At 40.6% G+C, this 22,863-nt stretch overlaps 1 protein-coding gene across 1 annotated transcript in view; it reads right to left on the bottom strand.

Annotated features, from left to right (window-relative positions):
* Positions 1-22,863, bottom strand: part of LOC147009475 (uncharacterized) — a 232,849-nt gene that overhangs the window by 103,767 nt on the left and 106,219 nt on the right. The window contains 1 exon segment of the mRNA XM_085861765.1: positions 6,856-6,966. Coding sequence (XP_085717891.1) covers positions 6,856-6,966 — 111 coding nt within the window.

Raw genomic sequence — 22,863 nt, 5'->3', positions numbered from 1 at the left:
TGATTTAGAATTTATGAAATGCCTTCAAAGTCTCATTATGCTACACCCATTGCTCTTGCTTCATCTACGGAATCAGAAATTGCCTCAAGGAATTCCAACAAATTTGGAAACGTCATTTTCCTTCAGTGGAGGAACATTCCTCAGAATGACGGAGCACCAACAACTCGCTCGGAATGACGGAGCACCAAAAAAAGCGTTGGAAGTGAGTGAACGATTCGGTCAGAATGACGTAGCGCAGTTGTTGTTGTTGTTGAATTAAATCTGCACTGTAGCGAAAACGCATTTTCAGAACACGCTCTAGCTTGTAGCAACTGCCGACTGTACATGTCGATTGGGAAACGAACTGCACCACCGTGGACTGTGGGGTGCTCGGCAAGCAACTTAAGCACTCAAGCAAGAACTCCATTTAAATGGTTGACAAGGAAGGCTGGCTTCGCAAGCGATAGCTATGTCCGAATGTCCAAATTATGTCAGAATTAGACAAATGAACACTTTTTTAGCAGTCAGAACTGCTGTTAAGTTCAGTTATGGAGCTTAAGGCCCGGTCACACCCTGACGTTTTAGCCAGCGATGGCAACGTGTTAAAATATATGTAAGACGCTGGCTTACGTTGAACTTTTGATTTTTTTTTTTAAAGATTCGGACGTATTCATAGCGACTTGGTCTTATGTATAACGCATTGGTAAGTACACAGAACGTTTCGTTGTGTTATAGATAACTTATACCAACGATTGCTGAACCTGTTGTCGGCCTACACAACCGATGCCCAACGATAGTCTAACTTAGGCATAGCGCGTTGCATGCATCGCCGACGATGTCGTGACGTAGCCTATTAAAAGGCTGACGCACAACGATTCGAATCATAACTGCCGTAGAAATGGAAGGGTCAAAATCGCGGTCACACCTTGGCGATCTTGCCAGCGTATGCCGACGTAACAAAAAATGTGTCTAAAACGTTGGGGGCACGTCAAATACGGTATGGGTAAGTTTGGTATGCGCGAGTAGAACGCCAAATACGCTATCATAAGTCGTAGTAAGTAGAGTACGTCAAGAAATTTTGAACATGTTCAAAATTTTACGACGTACTCGGCGTATGACACACGTTCCGCATGCGATGGGGATAAGTTTTACACACGATATGTGGACGCTTACACACGTCCACAAAGGCTACTTATAAGCTACTCATAAGTCGAAACACGTCGCGGTAATGTCTTTTTTACGCGAAACTTATTTCTAACTTGTGTTTGACGTGCTTTGAACCTATTCTTTACGTAGTCCCAACACACATCGACGTATGTAGACGTATTCCAATGACGTCTTCCGGTCGACAAAAAAAATAAATGAACGCGTTTCTAGGTTACAACTACCATATAAATACGTGTTCCCAGCGGTTTTGGGAATTGGTATATAAAAATGGTGTTCATAAAAGGGGAAGCTAACAGTGTTTTCGAGTCCTTTTTGAGTCGATGTCCATGTCAGCAGTAACAGTATCAGTATCAGTATTACTATTAGTATTAGTATTAGTAGTAGTTTGTTCATGTTGGCAGTAGTAGGTGGGTGTGAGGGGGAGGGTGTGGGTTATGATGGATCGTCCTTGCGTCCGCGTGTCCACGGGTAGGTTCATAGGCTGCCACTCAACGATTTAAATGGCTGCATCTCCACTATTGAAAGTAGATGCTTGCGCTCAACAATTGGATTTTTTTTACACTCAACGACTTTTCAAGGTACCACTCAGCTAGTTTCATTGTTTACAATGAACGATTTAAATTGCTGTCACTCGCCTTTGTTTTTTTTTTTTTGTTTTGTTTTTTGACACTGGGGTTTGGAAATTTGAAACGTTTCTTCTGAACGTGTTAAAACGCTCAAACTCGACTATTTTAAATAGACGCTGCCGATGGACAATTGGAATCATAGCCAAGCTAGACATCGAAGTGTGAACATCCTCGTCATGCCGAAGAAAAGTTTGAAGAATGCTGCAAATAAGTGTCCTGGCCGTGGCCGTGGACGCTGACGCAAGGACGATCCATTATACCGACGTCTTTCAGCCTATGAGTAACTTAAAAGTAACGTCTGTCGACGTGTGGCAACGATCGCGTAACGTGCCAACAACACGTTAATCATAGGTAGGAAATAAGTTTCGGGTACTCTAAACACTACCTCGGCGTGTCTCAACTTATGATTAACTTACAAGTAGCATGTGTTGACGTCTGTCAACGATCGCAGACCGTGCCTACAACTTGTGGCCAGCGTAGCGGAACGTGCGAGTCATACGCCGGCATACGTCGTGAAATTTCAAGCATGAAAAAATTTGAGGACAACCGAAAAGTACAACGTTTAAAGCCAACGTACAACGACGTATGGCAACGTACTACGATGTATGCCAGCGTGCTCTCAATGTTATCAAAACTTACCCATAACGTATTCAACGTGTGCCAGCGTTTTAGAAAAAAAATTCAAAAATCGGCATACGTTGGCTAAAACGTCAAGGTGTGACCGGGCCTTTAGATTTTTTAAATTCAGCGTTTAGGCGATTCTCGAGTTGATGGCATGTGCGGAAAGGAAATAAAGCCACAAACGCTGGAGCCTCCACAAAGTTATGAGAATTGTATGTATGCAATGTACCCAGTGATTCGTAGCTATGATGAACAGGCATTCAATAGTATGAGTGAGTAAAGTGTTAAAAAAGAAAAAGAGAAAAAACTTCATCGTTAAAGAAATCATTGTGGCCGATTCCAAGTCAAGGCATGGTTGAGGAGGCCAAAAAACATGGCGACTTCAGACACCAGCAAGGTAACCCAGGACATGCCTTGAGACCCCAAAGAGCAAGGTGGCCGATGATGCACCTGATAAAGGATATAATTAAATAAGGCCATTAATTATCTTCAAAAGGGGTGTTTTAATTAACCCAAAAACCCAATTTTCACTCATGCACTTCTTTGGTGTTCCCTTAGAATGCAAATTTTCAGGCTGCTAGGTTTTATGGTTTTTGAGGAGACACACACACACACACAAGTGTATATATAGATACATATATATATATATATATATATATATATATATATATATATATATATATATATACATACATACAGTAGACTAGGCGTAAGTCGTCATCATTGGGACCGAGAAAAAAGTGACGACTTAGAAATGTGACGACTTACGCATGTGCGAACATTCATGATGACTGTGGGGTGAAGGATGAAGTCTCGCGTGGCCTTGAGACATATATGTGTGAGAGCCGGCTCTTGTACCAAAAGGAAAACACAATCCTCGGGGCATAGGTAGGGGTTCATTGGTGAGTTGGAAAGTGATCAAGCAAAGATGGAATTCATGAATCAGTTTATCAAAAGTAAAGATAATGAACAACTGTAAGACAACTCATATACCATCGGTGATGGTATGGTGACAAATTACATGACACACAGTCATCGTGGTGATGATAACCACTCAATGCCTATGTGTGAGTGAGTGCGGTAATGTACAAAACAAGCCAATATAAAACCATGATCAGACTTCAACACGAAGCTCGATTGATCCTTTACTCCTTCGCGAAGTAATCCGTTATGTTTGACTGCCTCAAACTCTTGGGCATCTGGTGCATGAGAAAGGACTCAAACTGGTCATTGTATTCCATGATGTTGTCTGGGCAATCCTCCATCAAAAGACAGTATCGGCGCATCACATCCAGACAGTATCGGCGAATCCACGCTGCCTGATTCTCCGCACCTCTTGACCTTGCCGATTTCCCACCTCACTTTGAATCTGTCTATCCAGTGCATCGGCAAGGTCTCGGCATCATCATGCCCGAGGTCCGAGGCGAATTTGCGCGCCTTCAGCAGCAACATTTCACCGTCCAACTGAATATTTGGCTGAGCCGACATTTGCCGAAACCAGATGATGAGCGCGTCATTGACATCTTCAAAGGACACACATTTCACACGTTTCACACTTACGACCGGCCTCGTGATCTTCTCCACTTGTCCAAATATCTTGCCCTTATTCTTCAAGATATCGTTCAATGTCTGCCGTTTGATGTCCAACTTCTCAGCTATGGCTGTTTTCTTCATCAGTGGGTTTGCCTCGCAAAACTGGATAATGTCGTATTTATGTTGGTAGGTTTTAGTTGTAAGCTTACGCTGAGTCGCCATTGTCCTGCCTGCAGTGCGATCAACATGTGTACGCAGTTATAAATATAATAGCCTATCACTGGCGGTGTAAACCAATGAGCGAGCATCACGATTCCATGAAATCGGGCTTCTCACGAGGCAGCAGTTCCATGTGACGAGTTAGGAGTGGTAATTTACTTGAGTTTCCATTACGCGGGAACGGACAACATCTGACGACTTAGACAAAGTGACGACTTAGAGATGACGACTTACAGAGGGATGACCCTTTATTCAAAGGGATTTAACATGAGATAAATTCGGGACTTTTTGACGCTGCCGACTTAGGCGAAGTGACGAGTTACACGCTGCCGACTTACGCCTAGTCTACTGTATATATATATATATATATATATATATATATATATATATATATATATATATATATATATATATATATATATATATATATATATATATATATATATATATATATATTGTTGCGGATTCGCGCCCGCCGGCGTGCTGACGGCCACGTAACTCGAATCGCGGCACGTCGCCCACCGGACGGACAATCCAGTCGTGACCCTCTCGGACTAACGCCGGGAACCAGTCACGGGTGGACCTTTCGGTCTCACCGCGATCGAGCCAATCAGCCCCCGCGTGGGATAGGGTTGCTCGCCAAATTCGACCTACCTAAGTACCCACGCGGAGGGTAGACCGGGCGATCGCACCTCGCCGCAGGTCGACTTCGGACACGGGCCACTTAAGCGACCCGTTCCGTACTATCAGAATAACCGAGCGGTGTTATCGTCGACCTCGACGGTTCGATTAATTATCGGGCGTATTCAGCCCACTACCAACCCTTTACGTGAAGCAAGATGAGGATTCAATGGGAGAAAAAGACGAAGCGAAGCGGGAGAACAGTTCAATAATAAAGCACATTTATTCGCGGCACACGGGAAGCACACATTCAATTCCACCAAAAGCACACAGAAAAGACACAATGCAATTTACACAAAAAGCAAATATAAAAGAGAAAACACAATGCAGAGCTAATACCGACTACCGAGCACACGGCAACACTTATACAATTCTACTTCACAGACGGCGCCGACAACACATACCCAAAACCAAGGAAAAGAAATACCCTCAAGGATGAGGCGGGCCTGAGGCCGAGACCGGGTCGCGCCTACCCGTCTGGTGATGAGACGCGGAGCGGCGATGGCGCCTCACTCCGCGGGCCTCGCGGACAGTGTCTGGCAGGGGGTGGGAAAGGGGCCCCCTTGGTCGCACTATCTCAGCGCGGGGGGAAACAGGAGGGGTTGCTGATGCTCGGGGTATAGAGGATCTTTATTATCCCTGGTGTGCGTCTCCACCTCGGCCAGGTCGCGCTGCCGGCCTCCCTCGGGCGTGCAGCTCCCGGCACCGACGCGAGCACCCCCTCGTCTGCCTTCGCCGCTGCCGCCTCTCCGCCTCTGGACTCTCCGACTCTGGACTCTTCTTTGGACTCTCCTCGTTGGACTCTCTTCAGCTTCTCCAGCTACTGCAGGCTTCGGGCTCCAGACTTCCACACGGCTCTGACTGACGAACACGGTCCTTTTATCCCCCCGTAGCTTCGCCTTTGACCCCCTCCCTTTGACCTTTCACCTCGCTCCCCATTGGCCCGAGAAAAAGTGGGCGTGAAGGCTTTTTGATCCACAAATTTGCATATATCGATCGTTCTGGAGGCGGGGCCAAATCGCCCCTCGCTCACCGATTGGACGGCAAAAAGTGGGCGTGTGTCGTTTTTGATCCGTTTTTGAAGCACAAAATCCGTGATTTTGTACACGCTGTTCGACGCGCGCTCTGCACGAATCCAACACCGGTACCCACAGCGGGGCAAGAACGGTGGCGATGCTACGGTTGCGAGGTGTGACGTGAAGGTCGTGGCGGTTGTGGTGAAGCGGTGGTTGTGGTCGGTGGTTGATGTTGTGGTTGTGGTGGTAATCATGGCGGTTGGTCCAAAATAAAGATAGTAAAAGAAAAACGGCTATCCTGAAGAGTCGCAGCACGTATAAATGACATGTATTCCCACTAGACAACGGGTTTGGGCCTAACTACACATGCACTTACCGAGATACCTCACCTAAGGGACCTGAATGGTGGTTTGCGAATTTGGTAACCACAACAATATATATATATATATATATATATATATATATATATATATATATATATATATATATATATATATATATATATATATATATATATATATATATATATTGAAAAGGTGGTGTCCGAAGGCCGAAGATTGATGACTTGCACTCTGAAGCAATTCCCTGACTATCTCATACCATCCACTTCCTACTTCCTTCCCTACCCACAATATTATCTCCACACATCAACCACAACCTCTTGTGATCACACCACTGTTTCCTCCCTTCCTCTCTGTCATCATCTTTTCCTGTTCCTTCCATAAGCCAATAATATATACAAACCATGTAAAATAAATCAAAAAGTGTTCAATTTTGAACTCATTTAAATTAACGATAGTACAAATCGAGGGCAGCAGGATGCACCAAGGTACATTATTGTTGGCTCAAATCTTTCACCTAATAATGAAGGAGATAATGGATTTTTGAGAAATTGATCTACCATCGTGGTTATTTGTTAAAGCAATGAAATCAAAATGTAGGGGTTTTTTCCCTCAACACCAGAGTTCCTCATCATACCATCCAAAGCAAAATGTATAGGCATTGACACAAACCTTCAAGGGGATGGCGTTCAAAGAAAGAAGCTTCTGACTCATTCGGCTTTGGTCGATCCAGGTGGGTATCAATGTCGTGCTCAGTTTTCACTTCCACTTTCACAAACATATCTGGAAAAATTAACTTTTATTAAATGCAGGCAATCTTGTGTCACATGCAAAACTCATTCTATATTCTTAAAATAGCTACTGTATATAAATATTGCATGAAAATCATTCATTTGAGGTCTTTCTTAAAGAAAAAAAACAAAACATTTCCCCAGGGGAATAGCATGGTGTCAAAGCATTACGTTCTATACAAACTGCCTCAGAATTACAAGATGTTTCCTTCCAGACCACAACTTCAGTGGGAATTTCACCACCACCCAGGCTGGCAGGATGGCCTCAAGGTACACACACTCACCTCGACGCTGTATAGCCTGTGTTCAAATTCTGATTCAGCTATAAAATGTCATCCCGGTAACACCATTGCACAACAATGAGTAAAGCAACAGGTTTCACAGGCAGGGTGATCCATCAATGTGTGTTCACTCCCCAGGATGGACAATAAATGGGCGAAGAGAAGGTGAGCTATCGCCGGCACCCTGGCCAAATCCCATATTCCTGCCTGAACCAACTGTGCCCTCAGACAATGATGCTACTATGCAGCCTTGTGCTGCATTCAAATGAAGAAGAGGAAGACCACCACCCAAAATCACGACAAACGAAATAGCAAAGTCAAGGAAAATGTTTTCTCCCCAACCTGCACTTTTTGTCAAATTACATACAATTCTGATCAAACATGTGATGAGTTTATTTTTTTCTCTTGAAAGTCAGCCCTCATGGAACAACTATCGGGGATGCCTCTTTGTGGTGGTTGTACCCCCCCCCCCAATGCAAGTCGAAGGCCAAATTTTCCCCAGTCTTCCCTGCTATCCAGATTAGTCAGGACAGCAAGGCCATGGTCAGAACGTGGATCAGTCCCTGTGTACCAGCCCACTCCCTCTGGTCTTTTTAGCTTCTCTCACTCTCTCTCTAACTCTGTCGTGGCCCTGGCTTCATGAATGCAGGGGTACACCATCCTGGATGTGGGCGATGTCTGGGTCACTCTTGGGAAATTGTTTGGCCGTCAACATGCCGCGGGCCTGTTCGAAAGAACTGTCTGGGGCAAGAGAAGAAGCAGAAGAACAACAACAACAACAAGTACCCTCATGAAAACTAAATGATAGAGTGTGGCAGGTTAAACGATTCACAATGAATAGGCCAACAGGTTGACAGAATAGCAAAGCAGATTTCCAACAATACTGCAAACCAAGAGCTAAGTGTTGCATAAAAAAAAGGACTGAAGGACCTGAGTTCCTCCACAGAACAATGTTCACTCTGCACTATAGCTGATGATGCACTAATAAGTGATGAAACCAGTTCAGCTGCTAATGTGAGCTCGTAGCAGAGTTTTCATACTTGTGCTACTTCAGATATTATCATCTGAGTTCAAGCGTTTGGACATCGGTATTGCAGCACTCTCTGAGGTTCGGAGACCGGATTGCGGCGAGATCATGGTGGGTGGTTACACCTACTATTGGTCTGGTCGCTCTGATAGTTACCATGCCAAAGGAGTTGCTGCAGCTGTGTCCAATAAGTTGACTCCAATGGTAATTGAGGCAACACCGGTCAATGAGCGCATGAGACTAAGGATTCGTCACTCCTTAGGTGTCATTTCCCTGGTCTCTGTTTATGCTCCGGCTGAGGCCAGTGATCTCACCGTGAAGGATGCATTCTACGCCACGCTCGAGTCTGTGGTTGATCAGTGCCCCAGACGAGATACACTTCTAGACTTAGGGGATTTCAATGCATCGACTGGAACTGATAGGGATGGTCATGAGACGTGTGTTGGTCCCCATGGGTCAGGAACTATGAACCAGAATTGCACCAAGTTCCTTGACTTTGCAAGAAGTCATGGACTTAGGGTGGCCGGTTCATGGTTTCAGCGCCCACAAGCTCATCGCCAGACTTGGTATTCCAATGCTGGCGGTGTGGCAAAGGAGATTGAGCATGTCCTCGTTGATGGTCGCTGGAGGATGATCCAGAACTGCAGGGTCTACTGGAGTGCTCAGTTCCTCAACACTGACCACCGGCTCGTTGTAGCAACTCTGAAACTGCACCTCAAATCCAGGAGAATGGTACCATCCCAGCCTAGGCTGGATGTTGGCAAGCTCAAGGATGAGAGGGTAGCTGAGGAGTTTGCGAACTAGCTGAGTGGAGATTTGGAGGGTTTGGGTGCTTTGGGAGGTCCTCAAAAGTTGTGGAGTGCCTTCAAGACCACCGTCCTTGATGTTGCCGGTGGATGTCTTGGAACTCACCGTAGGGGAAAGAAGAATTTTGTACTCACTCAAGGGACACTGGATACCATTGACCAGAGTCGCAGCGCCGAGCTTAATGGCAGAGCTGAGCTGTTCAGGGAGCTGAGGCGTAAAACTGTACATGCACTAAGGGTGGAGAAGGAGGCCTTTGTGCGAGGAATCTGTGAGGGGGTAGAGCATCACCTGTGGTCAAGTGAGTCTTCACCTGCTTACAGGGGAATTTGCACATTGCGTTCATCCAAGCCCATCCCTCGTTGCACTGCAGTTAGAGAAGAGGGTGGGAGGCTCTTGACAGAGGAGTCTGAAGTGAATGCCCTCTGGGCTGGTTACTTTGAGCGGTTGTACCAGGCTGATACACCAGCTGTCGAGTTGGACATCAGGGGTGTTACAATCCCTGTTGCTGACCCTCCAATCAACTGTGGTCCACCATGGCTTGTGGAAACACAGGCTGCAGTGAACCGGTTGAAATGGGGTAAAGGTCCAGGGATCTGTGGTATCCATGCTGAACTTCTCAAGGCTGGTGGAAATGCTGCACTCTTGTCGTTGCATGCAGTTCTGTGCTCCGCCTGGAACACAGGCATCATCCCAACTGACTGGAAGAGGGACCTTGTTGTCCCTCTCTGGAAAGGGAAGGGTGATCGCCAGACTGCAACAACTACCGAGGGGTGACACTGTTCTCAGTGCCGGACAAGGTCTTTGCTCGGATAATTCTTGATAGGGTTCGCCACCATCTGCTTGAGCACCAGCGTCCAGAGCAGTCAGGCTTTACACCAAAGAGGTCAACGATTGACCGTATCCTTGCTCTTCGGGTCCTCACTGAACGCAGACGAGAGTTTCGGCATTGGCTGCTTGCAGGCTTTGTTGATCTCTATAAAGCGTTTGATTAAGTTAATCGGGATTCCCTCTGGAGGATTCTTGGTCTTCGTGGGGTGCCACCAAAACCGATCGATCTGATGTCTGAACTCTACTCTGGTACTGAGAGTGCCGTGAGATGTGGTGGTACCATCTCTGACTTATTTCCAGTTGTTACTGGAGTTCGTCAGGGGTGTGTACTGGCCCCCACACTTTTTAGCACTTGTACGGACTGGATTCTAGGGAGGACGTCGGAGAAATTAAGCTGTGGTTCATCGTTTGGGATTGTCAAGATCTCTGACCTTGATTTCGCAGATGATGCAATCATCTTTGCGGAGACTTTTTATATCCTTTTGGGGGCCCTCGAGGTGCTGAATGAGGAGTCGGAGCTGCTGGGATTATGCGTTTCCTGGGTCAAAACTAAGATCCAGGCTTTCGATGACATCTTGGATGCTGCTGTCCTATCTGTGCCTGTTTGTGGTGAGGATGTTGAGGTCATGGCGAGATTCACTTACCTTGGCAGTGATATTCAAGTCTCTGTTGGCTGTGAGTCAGAGGACAATAGACGTCTGGGATGGGCCTGGGGAGTCATGGATTCACTGGATAATGGGGTGGGGCACTGCCGGTACCTGTGCGGGAGGACGAAAGTCCGAGTCTTCAGGTCGTTGGTGCTTCCAGTCTTGCTCTATGGATGTGAGACTTGGACTCTGACCAAGGATCCGAGATGGAGACTTAATTCCTTTAGTACCAGGTCTCTTCGGAGAATCCTTGGCTATCGCTGGTCGGACTTTGTGTCCAACGTAGGTTGCTGAGAGAGACTCAAATGAGATTTGTTACCTGCATAGTCCGTGAGCGTCAGCTGTGGCTGTATGGACATGAGTAGGGTGAGTATACTGATTCTGGCTCACTTTTCCCCATGTAAATGAATGGGGGATTTTCAGCGATTCATATTTTTTTCCCTAAAAAATAAACCCCCTTTTTAGCCTTAGGTATATTTATTTGTCTCCCCTTTAAACCGAGGCGCACTCTATTCAAATAACCAATGCAACAAGATAAAGATTTGTTCAAGTTGCAAAGTAGTAATGTGATTTGTTAAAGGTGATTCTGAAGAAATATCTGAAACATATAAGCCTTGGGACACTCTTTTTCAAATAACCAATGCATATTGTTTAGCTCACTCATTGAACCTATAAAGATTTGTTCACCTCTCCACCTTCACCTCTCCTTCTGCAGCCATTCCCGCACCACTTGTGAGCACCGAGCGTCAGGCTATCCTGGGCTCGTACGGGACGCGCGCCGAGCCGCGAGCGCAAAATGCAGCCTTTCCGAGGAGAATTCGGATCAGGAATGCTACACGCCCACTTCTGATCCGTCCAATCAGCAAGCACGGGGCGGTTTGGCCCCGCCTCCAGGCGCGTCGGTGTAGAATCGAGATATGCAAATTCTAGGATCAGGGGAGACTCACGCCCCTTTTCCTCCGTCCAATGGGCGAGCGTGGCTCCACCCCCGAGCTCGTTCTGATCCAGAAATTTGCATATGGGTTCTCCTGCCGGCCTATAAAGTGCCGAGTGCAGGGCGAATTTTGGCAGTCTGTCGGGGTTCGGAGTCTGTCGGGGAGCTGCAGAGAGAGGAAGCCTGGAGCTTGGAGCGCGGTCGAGTCGGTTTGAGCGCAGAGTCGGCCTTGGAGGAGCGGGGATTGGAGTCAGGAGGCGAGGGCGTACAGGTGGTTTGCTGCAGTCGGCTGAAGAGAATGGGGGAAGAGACCGATTAGCTCGGGTCCGAGGCAAGGAAGACGGTGGTCGGCGACGAGCTCGCGGTGGAATCGCTCGTCGCGGGACCCAAGCAAGCCAGCTATCCTCTTTCCACAGAGCATCAACAATTCCCCCCCTCTTTTTCCCCCCGCGCTGAGATAGTGCGAAAAGGGGGCCCCGTTCCCACCCCACTCCAAGCAGTGCCAACGAAACCCGCGAAGGAGCACGAAGTCAGGGCACTGCCGCGCCGCCACATTTGCGGCTCATCACGAAGACACGGGTAAGATCTACCCGGTCTCGCGGACCTGACCGCTCTTTCAGGTCCCGCGCAAATATTGGCCCACAGGCCCCGTCTGCCCCCTTGCCTTTGAGGGTGGCCATTTTCTTTTACTTTTGAGTAAATGTGTTGTTGGCGCCGTCTGTAAAGTAAAACTGTGTAAGTGTTGCCGTGTGCACGCGTAGTCGGTTGTAGATCTGCATTGTTGTGTTTCTTTTGTTACATCTGCTTTTTGTGCATAATTGCTTTAACTGTATATGTGTGCTTTCCGTGTGCCGCGGAATAAATGTGCATCATGTTGAACTGTTTTCCCGTTTCGCTTCGTCTTTTCTTTAATTGAATCTCCATCTTGCTTCACGTAAAGGGTTGGTAGTGGGCTTAATACGCCCGATAATTAATCGGAACCGTCGAGGCCGACGATAACACCGCTCGGTTATCCCGATAGTACGGAACGGATCGCTTAAGTGGCCCGTGTCCGGAGTCGACCTGCGGCGAGGTGCGATCGCCCGGTCTACCCTCCGCGTGGGTACTTAGGTAGGTCGAGTTTGGCGAACAACCCTATCTCATGCGGGGGGCCGATTGGCACGATCGTGGTGAGGCCGAAAGGCCCACCCGTGACTAGCTCCCGGCGTTAGTCCGAGAGGGTCACGACAGAATTGTCCGTCCGGTGGGCGACGTGCCGCGATTCGAGTTACTTGGCCGTTCACACGCCGGCGGGCGCGAATTCGCAACAATACTGTTATACACCTCGGACTTGGCCCTCGAGTGTCCACAATGGTGTATAGGAGGAGGGAGTGAAGCGCCAACCCATTGCTCCCAATGCACACACATTATATACTGTTATAGACCTCGGACTTGGCCCTCGAGTGTCCACAACGGTGTACAGTAGGAGGGAGTGAAGCGCCAACCCATTGCTCCCATTGCACATACACACACACACACACACACACACACACACACACACACACACACACACACACACACACACACACACACACACACACACACACACACACACACACACACACACACACATATATCAACAAACAAAAGTTAAGCCTTGACTATTCAGTTGAGGATTCTGTGTTTGGAGTTCACAGATATAAGAACGTCCCCTCTTGACACACATTATATACTGTTATACACCTCGGACTTGGCCCTCCAGTGTCCACAAAGGTGGAAAGAAGGAGGGAGTAAAGGGACAACCCATTGCTCCCATGGGTATTATCTGCTGAGTTTTGTCTTTTGTAATTCCTGTGAATAAAATGAACCTAAAATCTCTTCCCCTTCCAAATCATATATCTTATAAGTCCAAGGAACCGTATCTATTACATAAACAATTTTAAAAAGTTCTTCGTCCATCGTTTAATATAACCTTTTTCAAAATGAGATTTCCACCTATATATTCTTACGATATCACCAACTTTGAACATTCACGCTTTGAACATTCAGAGACATTCATCTCTTTTTCATATTTTAATTTTGTAAATGTTTCTGATGGTTTCATATTCGTTAACGTGTGAATCGTGTCATTATACTTATCCACAATATCCTGAATAAAAGATGACCATTGTTGTGAACCGAGTTGTGTGAATTTTTATATAGTCTTTCTTTTAAAGTACGATTAAAACGTTCAACAACAACGGCTTTCCCTTCATTAAAGGTACTGTATAATGTAATACTGTTAGTTTTTAGAAAACTCAAAAATGTCTTGTTGTAAAACTCTCTACCCTCATCAGTCCACAATTTTTTTAGGTTTTCTCTTACTTTTATTAAATATCTGTTGAAAGGCTAACATAAGAGCATTACCTGTTTTGTTTTTTAAAAGGGACAACCCATGCGTATCTACTCCTCAAATCAATAACGATTAAAGCATACTTGTACCCCTTATCATTATTGAGTACAATCAAATCAGCGGACCAGATATAATCTACTTCCTTGGAATAAACCTTCCTTCTCTGAAACTTTGTGAATATTGGTTTATGTAATTTATCAGCTAATTGCTCTTCAATCTTAATGACATCATTAGAGCCAATAAGTTTTTTGAATTTCCAAGTCCAAGTTTCAATTAAGCACTGATCATCTTCTTCACGATGAACCGATCAACTTTTTCTCTCAAGGTTGGATTTTGTATCAGAGACAAATTATACAACATTTCTCTATTGGCTTCATGCTTTTCTTCCAACGTTGTGGTATTCCCATAATCAATATCGTGTCTCATGCACACTTCATCAACCCTATTGATGGGTTTGCTCCATGGTTTAGGATTGTCTGCCTCATCTAATCTTTTATCCAAGTTTGTGCCTGGACCACAGAAAGAATACCTTGGTAGATGTAATTCTCCCGGTATTCCAGTTGTTGTAAATTTACTTTCTGATAAAAACTTTTGCATATCTCCTCTGAGTTTGTGTTTGGAGATAAATTGATTTTTTTTTTGAACCACACACCAAACATATACCTTTTTATATAACCCTGTTATTTTTACTTTTAAAATATGAGATATTTTTAGTATTAGTTTTCTTTTTACATTTGAGACAATAACTCATTTATTTATGAGAAATATTCTGACAGAGTGCAAAAACCTTTTTAGTTTCCAACATGCACATTTGAATCTTAATTTTTAAAACATAAAGAATCATTAGAAATGCCTTCACTCTCTCCTCCATTTATTTAAGAAAAAAAAAAAAAAAAAAAAACTCCAATTAACATCAATATCCTCTCCATGAAAACGATGTCAACGGTCTTGTCAAAAATACTGCGAATCAATTTTTTGTTTTCCTCCTCGGTGGGTTGAGTTATTTTCTGTAATACCACCAATCTTTTTTTAATCTTACTGGTTTCCATATTTTCATATTTATTCAGTCTCGCTCTTTCCTCCCTCTCCCCCTTCTCTCTCTTCTCTCTCTCCTTCCTCTCCTTCCTCTCCTTCTCTCTCCTCCTTTTCCTCCTCTTCTCTCTCTTCAACTCCTTCCTCGTCCCTTACTATCCTTGAATCGCTTACACCCCATAGAATATCATACATATATTCATCAGGATTTCTTGTTATTCCTGTATCCAAAATAATTTTTTTTACAACAGGAAACCAATAAAATTTCTTTTGAATTTCTAAAAGAGCCTTACATTTTCTTAACTTCATAATTTTTTCATTATTTGACATTCTAATTTAATCTAAAGTTGTCAGTTTATCAACATCAGCATAATGCCAATCTTTTATTGAAAATACCTCATTCTTATGTTGTAGAACATATTTATTAAAATACCGAATACCCTTTTCTTGAAGGTATGCTTGGACACAGAAATGATAATTTTCTTGAAGCCTTCTTGCCGTCATTTATGTACTAGAAATATACTGTATGTTAGAATAATATTATGACACGGAACACCTCCCCATCTTCCCATAGTTAAATCATTTTGTATTTCCCGACTTATAATATATAATCCTGTTTTTTCTGTTTTCATGATATAAACTAGGGCAAAACCATTATTATATTTACCCTTATTAAATTATTTTATTTGCTGTTTACAAATCGTGGCTCCACAAAACTCATTCTCTATACCAAGTGGATAAAATTCTTCCTTATGAGACTGATTTAATTGCTCCAGGTCTTTTAGGTCAATTTTAAATGACCAATTATACCCTAAATCATTCATATCATACCCCATTGTTCTATTCTCATACAAACTATACGCCCTTCTTTATAAAAAATTATTTTTATTCGAACTGTGAATTCTGTATGACCTGGAGATAAAATCAACACTTCTGTATCTTTGGAATACACAGCCGTTTTATTTAAAGATATATATTGTCATAAATCGCTTAATCTCACCAAGTCATTCAAGTCAGTCAGGCTTGGATAATTTTTTAATTTATAAGCATTTTTCAAATTAATATTTTTGGTTATATTATATTTCTGTCGTTCAGCCTGCCTGTGCCTTTGTGTAATAATTTGATAAATCAATATCTAGTTCTTGGGATACACCAAAGACAGAACCATCTTTCCCAACAAAAGTCATTTATATTAGATTAAAAAGAATGTCATAAAAAAAACTTTTTGTTGAGTTGAAATAACACATATAGACATAATTGACCACAACACTTGGAATTGAATTCTTGGAATTGAAATGTTTGCTAAACACCATTCTGTAAGAAATTTATGTCTTCAACAGGTGGGGGAAGACCAAAACTATCAAAATAATATTTGTCTTGATAATTAAAAATACAAACACAATGAGAACCGTTCCCATTATTATCTTCTAAGTTCATAATCATATTCTTTGTATGATTAGGCACGTTTGTTAATTCATCTCTCATACAAATAACCACATTATGAATTTTGAATTTATTACAATATTTGACAAGTTGTAAATTTGATGTTATATTCTTTCCAAATTCTTTAAACCACTCATCAATGCTCATTTATTTATTGGAAAGATAGAATCCATTACCCCTTTTAGTTAATTTTACACCTGCTTGTGCGATAGAAGAAAGCATATCTCCAACTCACAATCTCGCTTTATCAGGCAGACCTTCAAGTTTTTCAGCAAAATCTACAATTACACCACTTCCACTAATTTGTTTCTCCAACTCTTTGTTATGTCTTTCCAATTCTTTTTAAGCCCGGAGTTGAGCCTTCCTTTCGTTGGGAGTTTTCACCGCTGTTGAAATACCACCCGTCAATGCTCCAATCGCACTCAAACCAGCAAATAAAGGAATTAGAAATGGGAGAAATCCTCCACTCGTCTCTCTTATTGAATATTTTTTCAACATTGGTTTTGTCATTTTAATTTTAAGTGAACCAGTATCGTTCAAGATTTTAACCTGTTCTCTTGTGAGCAAAACATCAATTCTTACTGCTCCTTTTCTCTGAATTGTATTAACGTTAATCATCCAAGGCTTTTGATTTTGAACACAAGATGATAGTTTATGAAGATTGATTTGATTAACATATACCCCAGTTGGTACTTTGCCACTCATTTATTTAACAAAAAATTATGTGAGACTAATCATAACACCATTATCTGTATTAATCTGCAATTCTGTTTCTTCCAAAAGCAAACAATATGTATCAACTTCTTCACTCTCTCCTCTTTCAATGTACAGGGAAGTATCCACTCGATTAGACTTTATAGTTTCCTTTTGAGCACTCAGGTCAAATGCATAGATTGTATACAAACTTTTAAATGCTGTCATATCCAAAATAGGTTCTTTATTCCCATTACTTTCGCACACCTTTTGGTAAGACTTGTATGCTTCAGCAAAATCATTTTTTCCCCAAATTAATTTCCAATCTATCTCGTGGGTAAAATCGTTCCATCTTGAGAAACACGGTTGTTTCACCTTTGCATTATCACTCAATGCATTATTCTTATCAGTCGCAGTATCACCATCTGGCTTTTTAAAAATGATCCACAGATATCGTGGCTTTCCTTCCAGAACACCCAAATTCCACTTGTAAGTGGTTTGGTTTCATTTAACGTGTTGACATCTTCTTTTGAGGAATGATACACTGAGTGGTTTCTTTGAGTTAATTCTTCTATTCAACATCTCTTCTGTTTTAAGATTAGGAGTATATTCACTAATATACCAACTCATTTCCTCAATTACAAATTTATTCTGATCATCAAAAGCACGAGCAACACCAAAAAGTAATCTATTTTCATTATCATTCCTTTGTTGTTGAAATCTAATTTTAAGACCATACAGAACTTTATCATGATCACAAAATCCAAATATACCTTTAAGAGGAACTGCCACAGTAAAACTATTAACTGCTTTTGTATCATCAGTATACGTTCCTTTCCTTTGAGTATATCCAGGGTCTGTAGTTGTTCCCGTTCACATATCAGGAATAAAACCTTCGACAGCCCCCTTTCCCATTCTATCACTGAATGTATATAGTGTAAATTTCATCATTTCAGATACAGCAGAGACATAATCAACCGCTTCAACTTCTTGTGTTCCAATGTATAAACAAACACTATCAAACATTTTCCAGAAGAAATCATTTACGAGTGTAGCGTTTGTGTTATTCCCAGCCTGAGTGAATTTAAATTTACACAACAAGAAACTTTCGGATAGATTCAAATAGGTTTGTTGATTCTTTATTTCAAAACTTTTTGTACCATTTGCATTCCAGTCTGTTCCAGTTATTGCATTTACCTTGAAGTAATCTTCTTTTTTAGTGGAATTTGAGATGATACTCGTATCATCCAAATCATAGATACTATCAATTGCTTCCATACTTGTATTTATTAAGGAAAAAAGATGTTAAAACTTTTGAAACCCTGATCCAAGTATTCGAATTATTTTCTGTCGTTCTTGGAGAAACAACTGAGTTTTGCCTTTTTTAATTTCTTTTATTGCTTGTAATTTATGAGATTCCTTTTGGGCATCTTTAATACTTTTTATAGCACTTACTACATTTCCCACAGCAGAAGCAGTTGAACCAATTCGGTCTTTCTGTTGAAGAATAGTTGAACCAATACCCATTAGAGTATCAATTATCCCATCTCCTCTAAATTGATGTCCGACACCCCTTTGTCTCTTAGGTTTATAGTATCCTCTACCAAGATACATACCTTCACCCTTGTAGTATGGGGAAAGGAACATCCCATCCCCTGTAATTATTTGATACTTTACCAACTCGTGTTTCCTCACAATAACCATCGTATTTATTTATTGTAAAACTTCACGTAGGTGAATTCTGATGGATATAACTTCTCCATTCAAATAAATCATATGATTATCTTGGTCAGTTTTCCTAAAATTTACTCTGTGTATGGTTTTTCCTGACACAGGGAAATAAACCAAATTTTTGGGTTCCATTTTGAATTTATAACCAATTGGGGTTGAGTATGCGCTGAATGAAAATATTGAATTTGTTTTTATTCCATCATTATAAGCACCATCAATCAAATCATCGTGAATTAACACTGAATTTATTCCTGAGGATATTTGAATCACATTATCACTGCAAAACGTCCCATTCGTTTCAATCTTTTTTGAGGAGAAACCCAATCACTCTAAATGAATTATCAATTGTGAAATCAACCTTGTAATTATTTTTTAAGTTTAATCGTTGATTTTGAAGTAAGTTTTTGAATATCTATAACAATATTTTTTGGTTCATCACCCTGTTCTTTCATAAGACGAGCAATTTCGGAAGATATTTGAGAAATCTCATATGCTCCGGGTGAGACTGTTATCGTTTCGTATCCACTTCCCGGATAATAACTAAACTTGTCATTTTTCTCGGTTATATTAAATAAGGTATTATAAGTTTCCATGGACAATGAAGATGCCTCATATTCTTTTGTTGTGTCAAGTTGTAGTGGGTATGGGAATGAAGATGTGTGGTCGCTTGTTGTGAAATTGAAACTTAGGATTGTGCTTCTCATCTTATTTAATATGAGACAAAATGTCTTTATATTGATATTTATTAATTATTTTCATGTTCATCAACTGGTCCAAAATGGCTGACGCTTCATTAAAACAATTGTTATTTCCAGCCTTCTTACTGCCTCACAACAATAACAGTCGATTAAATAATTGTGATGGGTCATTTGGAAGAAAACTAACACCTGAACCAAGGATACTTAAAGCCTGAATAATGTGTTTCTCCTTCTCATTCTTCCTACTTTTACCAGAAAGAATAACCCTATAATCAACAGAGTTCAGCAGATCAATATATACTTTATCATCATTATTTTTCATATCCAATGGTTTATCAATATACTTTGATTCATCCCTCACAGTTGAACCTTGTCTTCCATCTTTTGTGAGAAGAAACATTAATCTCAGACTTAGTTTGACAGGAGGTTGAGTAGAACTCAAGAACCTTAATTCATCATTAAATATCAATACCTTTTCTTGAACAAGATGAAATATTGCTGGTTGTTCTGTTGGAATGAGTCCTGCTTTGGTTTTTGAATCCGCTGAATATTCATTGTTTTGAAGAGCATTCACAATACAATCAGGGGGTCGATTAATCTCTTCCAGTTGTTGAAATAATCCTTCATCATCATATTATAATTCTCCTCGATGCTCTAATTCTTCCTCCGTCATTTGACTGAAATCTTTTAACATTTGGAGCTTTCTCGGAGTATATTTTATTGTGGGAACTGTGGAAACATCTATATTTTTTTCTTGGGAAGTTTTTAAAAGTGGTTTAAAAAATTTATCTTGTTTTCTTTCAAATGCTTCTTCACCCGTTAGTTTTTGTCTGCATTTCATCTTTATGTCTTCCTGTTGTTTTACAACTTTTGAAACCAATTCTTTATGTTCCTAAATATTCTTGCTCTTTCTTTCGCATCCATTTATTTATTGGAAAATATCATTTAATATCTCATCTTGTTTCACAACAATATATGTATATTTTTCAGTCGTGTATTTCATGTCATCCCCAAATTCCTTTTCACTACATAATGTAGAACAATTGTCTCTCCAAAAATTGTTTATATCTATTGAATTTAACTTGAATAAAATAAAAGTATAAGCATTGTTTCTGATGGAACGACGAGGAAGTTGAAAGTACGATTGACTAAGATAAATACAATTACAAGAAGAATGTCTCCCTCTTGTGTCGTAGCTGTCCATTGCCGTTTGGTTTCTCTCATTAACACAATCATCAAAGATTACGAGGTTCTTTTTGGATTTATCCAAATCTTGGGGAGACGGTATATCATCCGTATTATCACTAAGAATACAAGTTAATCGGTGTTGATTTCTTTTTACATCTCTGTGTATCACAAAATAGTTGTATTATATCTTCAATGTTTTAATCATTTAGGTTTTTTTGAAGTTTAAATAAACCAATTATGTCTTCTTTTTGAAGACCAGCATTAAAACCTTGTGAGAGTCATTGATACTCTGGTTGAAAACTCGACTTTGTGAAAATTATTAAATTATCATAATCTAAAAAGTTGGGAGTCAGGAGCATCTCCAAAAGTAAGCAGGTTTTTCCTCATCCGCTTGAACCAAGTATGAGACATCTTAAAGAATTTGGAAGATTTTTATGATTGTTAAATTTTATCTTATTTTCCAAAATGGGTAAAAAATCATTCATTTATAAATTTGGAAAACAGGTTATTTAATTTATTTTTGGCTTTTTAGAAACTCTATTTTATCCTAAGTTCAGGTTTAATTTCAAGATAATCCATTATTTTATTTATGCAATATCTTGTGTTGATATTTCCCTGAAAATCACATCCATGAATAATATATAACAACAATCCTTTGAACATTTCTCTAATACGTTCAGTTTCTTCCCTTGTAAGGAAAGGTGTGTTATCACCCTCATACTTTACATTCATTTCTCCAATCAATCTTGTAAAGTAATTCATTTTTGGTGTAAATCTAAAATAATTATTTTCCTTTTTATATTTTTTATTATCATTAATTAGAAGATAATCACAGAATATACATTGTTTATAGGCTTTTGACTCTGTGTTTAATCCCCGTCTTTCACACGCAGGACAATTCTCAAATTTGTCATATGGAGAATCAGGGAATTCAAGACGCTCAAAATCGAGTAAACTATTCATATTTATAAAGTAAAACTTTACTTAAACTGAAATTCATCTTCGATACTTTCAGAATCATCTATACTTTCTTAACTATCGTTTAAACACAAACTCTCGGTATCATAACTCTCGTTTGAATGCAAACTCTCGGTGTCATAATCACTCTCATAATCTTCAAAATCTTCAGATGAATATTGACTCATATTTAATTCGTAGAAAAAAACATTACCATCAAAATCTATATACTTTTTTTCATTACCAGATTCAACTGCTACATTTTTATATTAAAGGTAATTTTATAATTATCCTAAACTACTATTGAACGAAATGTCATTTCACCTGATATATTAACATCCTTTATTTCATCAGGATTTACATCTTTAGGGTTGTTGAAAAAAATACAAATTTCTCCTTGCATATAACAGATGGTCTTATCTTTTCTTTCTCAAGCTTCATCCATAAGGTTTTTGTTTTTTGATACTTTTTCTTGTTTCATTGCTTTTCTAGTTTTGAATATATTACCAGAAGGAGAGGAGAAACTTTTGTTAGAGATACTTTAATTGATGTTCTTCCAGGTATACTAAAAGCCCTTCCACTGAAGGAAATTGAAGAACTCATATTATTTACCAAAATTGTTTTTATCCAATAGTTGTTATATTTATCTTTGTTCAATTTTTCATCCTTGACATATTTCTCAGTATCTTTTACAAATGAAGAGATTGATTGAAACTTGTCTTTTGTGTCTTGAAACATTGTATTTATTAAGTGAAAAAGTTGGAGGATAAAGATGTTTTAAGCACAGATTCACCTGTAAAATAAACGAAATTTTCATCAAGAAAATTTTAGTTTAAGCAGAGCTTTATTATATAAATATGGTGAATACAACGTACAGCGATGTTTGTAATCACGAATATAAACATTATAGAAAACACCTCCGAACCAACAAACACACATTTAATCTATTTCATCAAATATCTACTCTTGAGTTGGAAAGAAAACATTGTGAGATCTGCTCAAAGGATGTTTTGAAGAGTAGTTATAATAGACATCTTCAATCACAAAAACACAAGAAAAATGAGTTTAAAGTAAAGGGAGACGTTTATATTGAAAACACTCATGGGGCATTGAAAGGGCATATAAAATTAAGGATTTTTCAATTTGAAGAACCCGGTCCATCATCAATCGCTGAATCAATTGAAATAGTGAAACCTGATGTTGAAAAAGTTATTAAAAAGACATTAAAAGAAATGAAAACTTTAAAGTTTTA

The sequence above is a fragment of the Eptatretus burgeri genome, chromosome 17 (assembly GCF_056783735.1).
Source record: "Eptatretus burgeri isolate ZD-2024b chromosome 17, Ebu_testis_v1, whole genome shotgun sequence".
NCBI classification, from domain to species: domain Eukaryota; kingdom Metazoa; phylum Chordata; class Myxini; order Myxiniformes; family Myxinidae; genus Eptatretus; species Eptatretus burgeri.
This window is presented reverse-complemented; position numbering and strand designations above follow the sequence as displayed.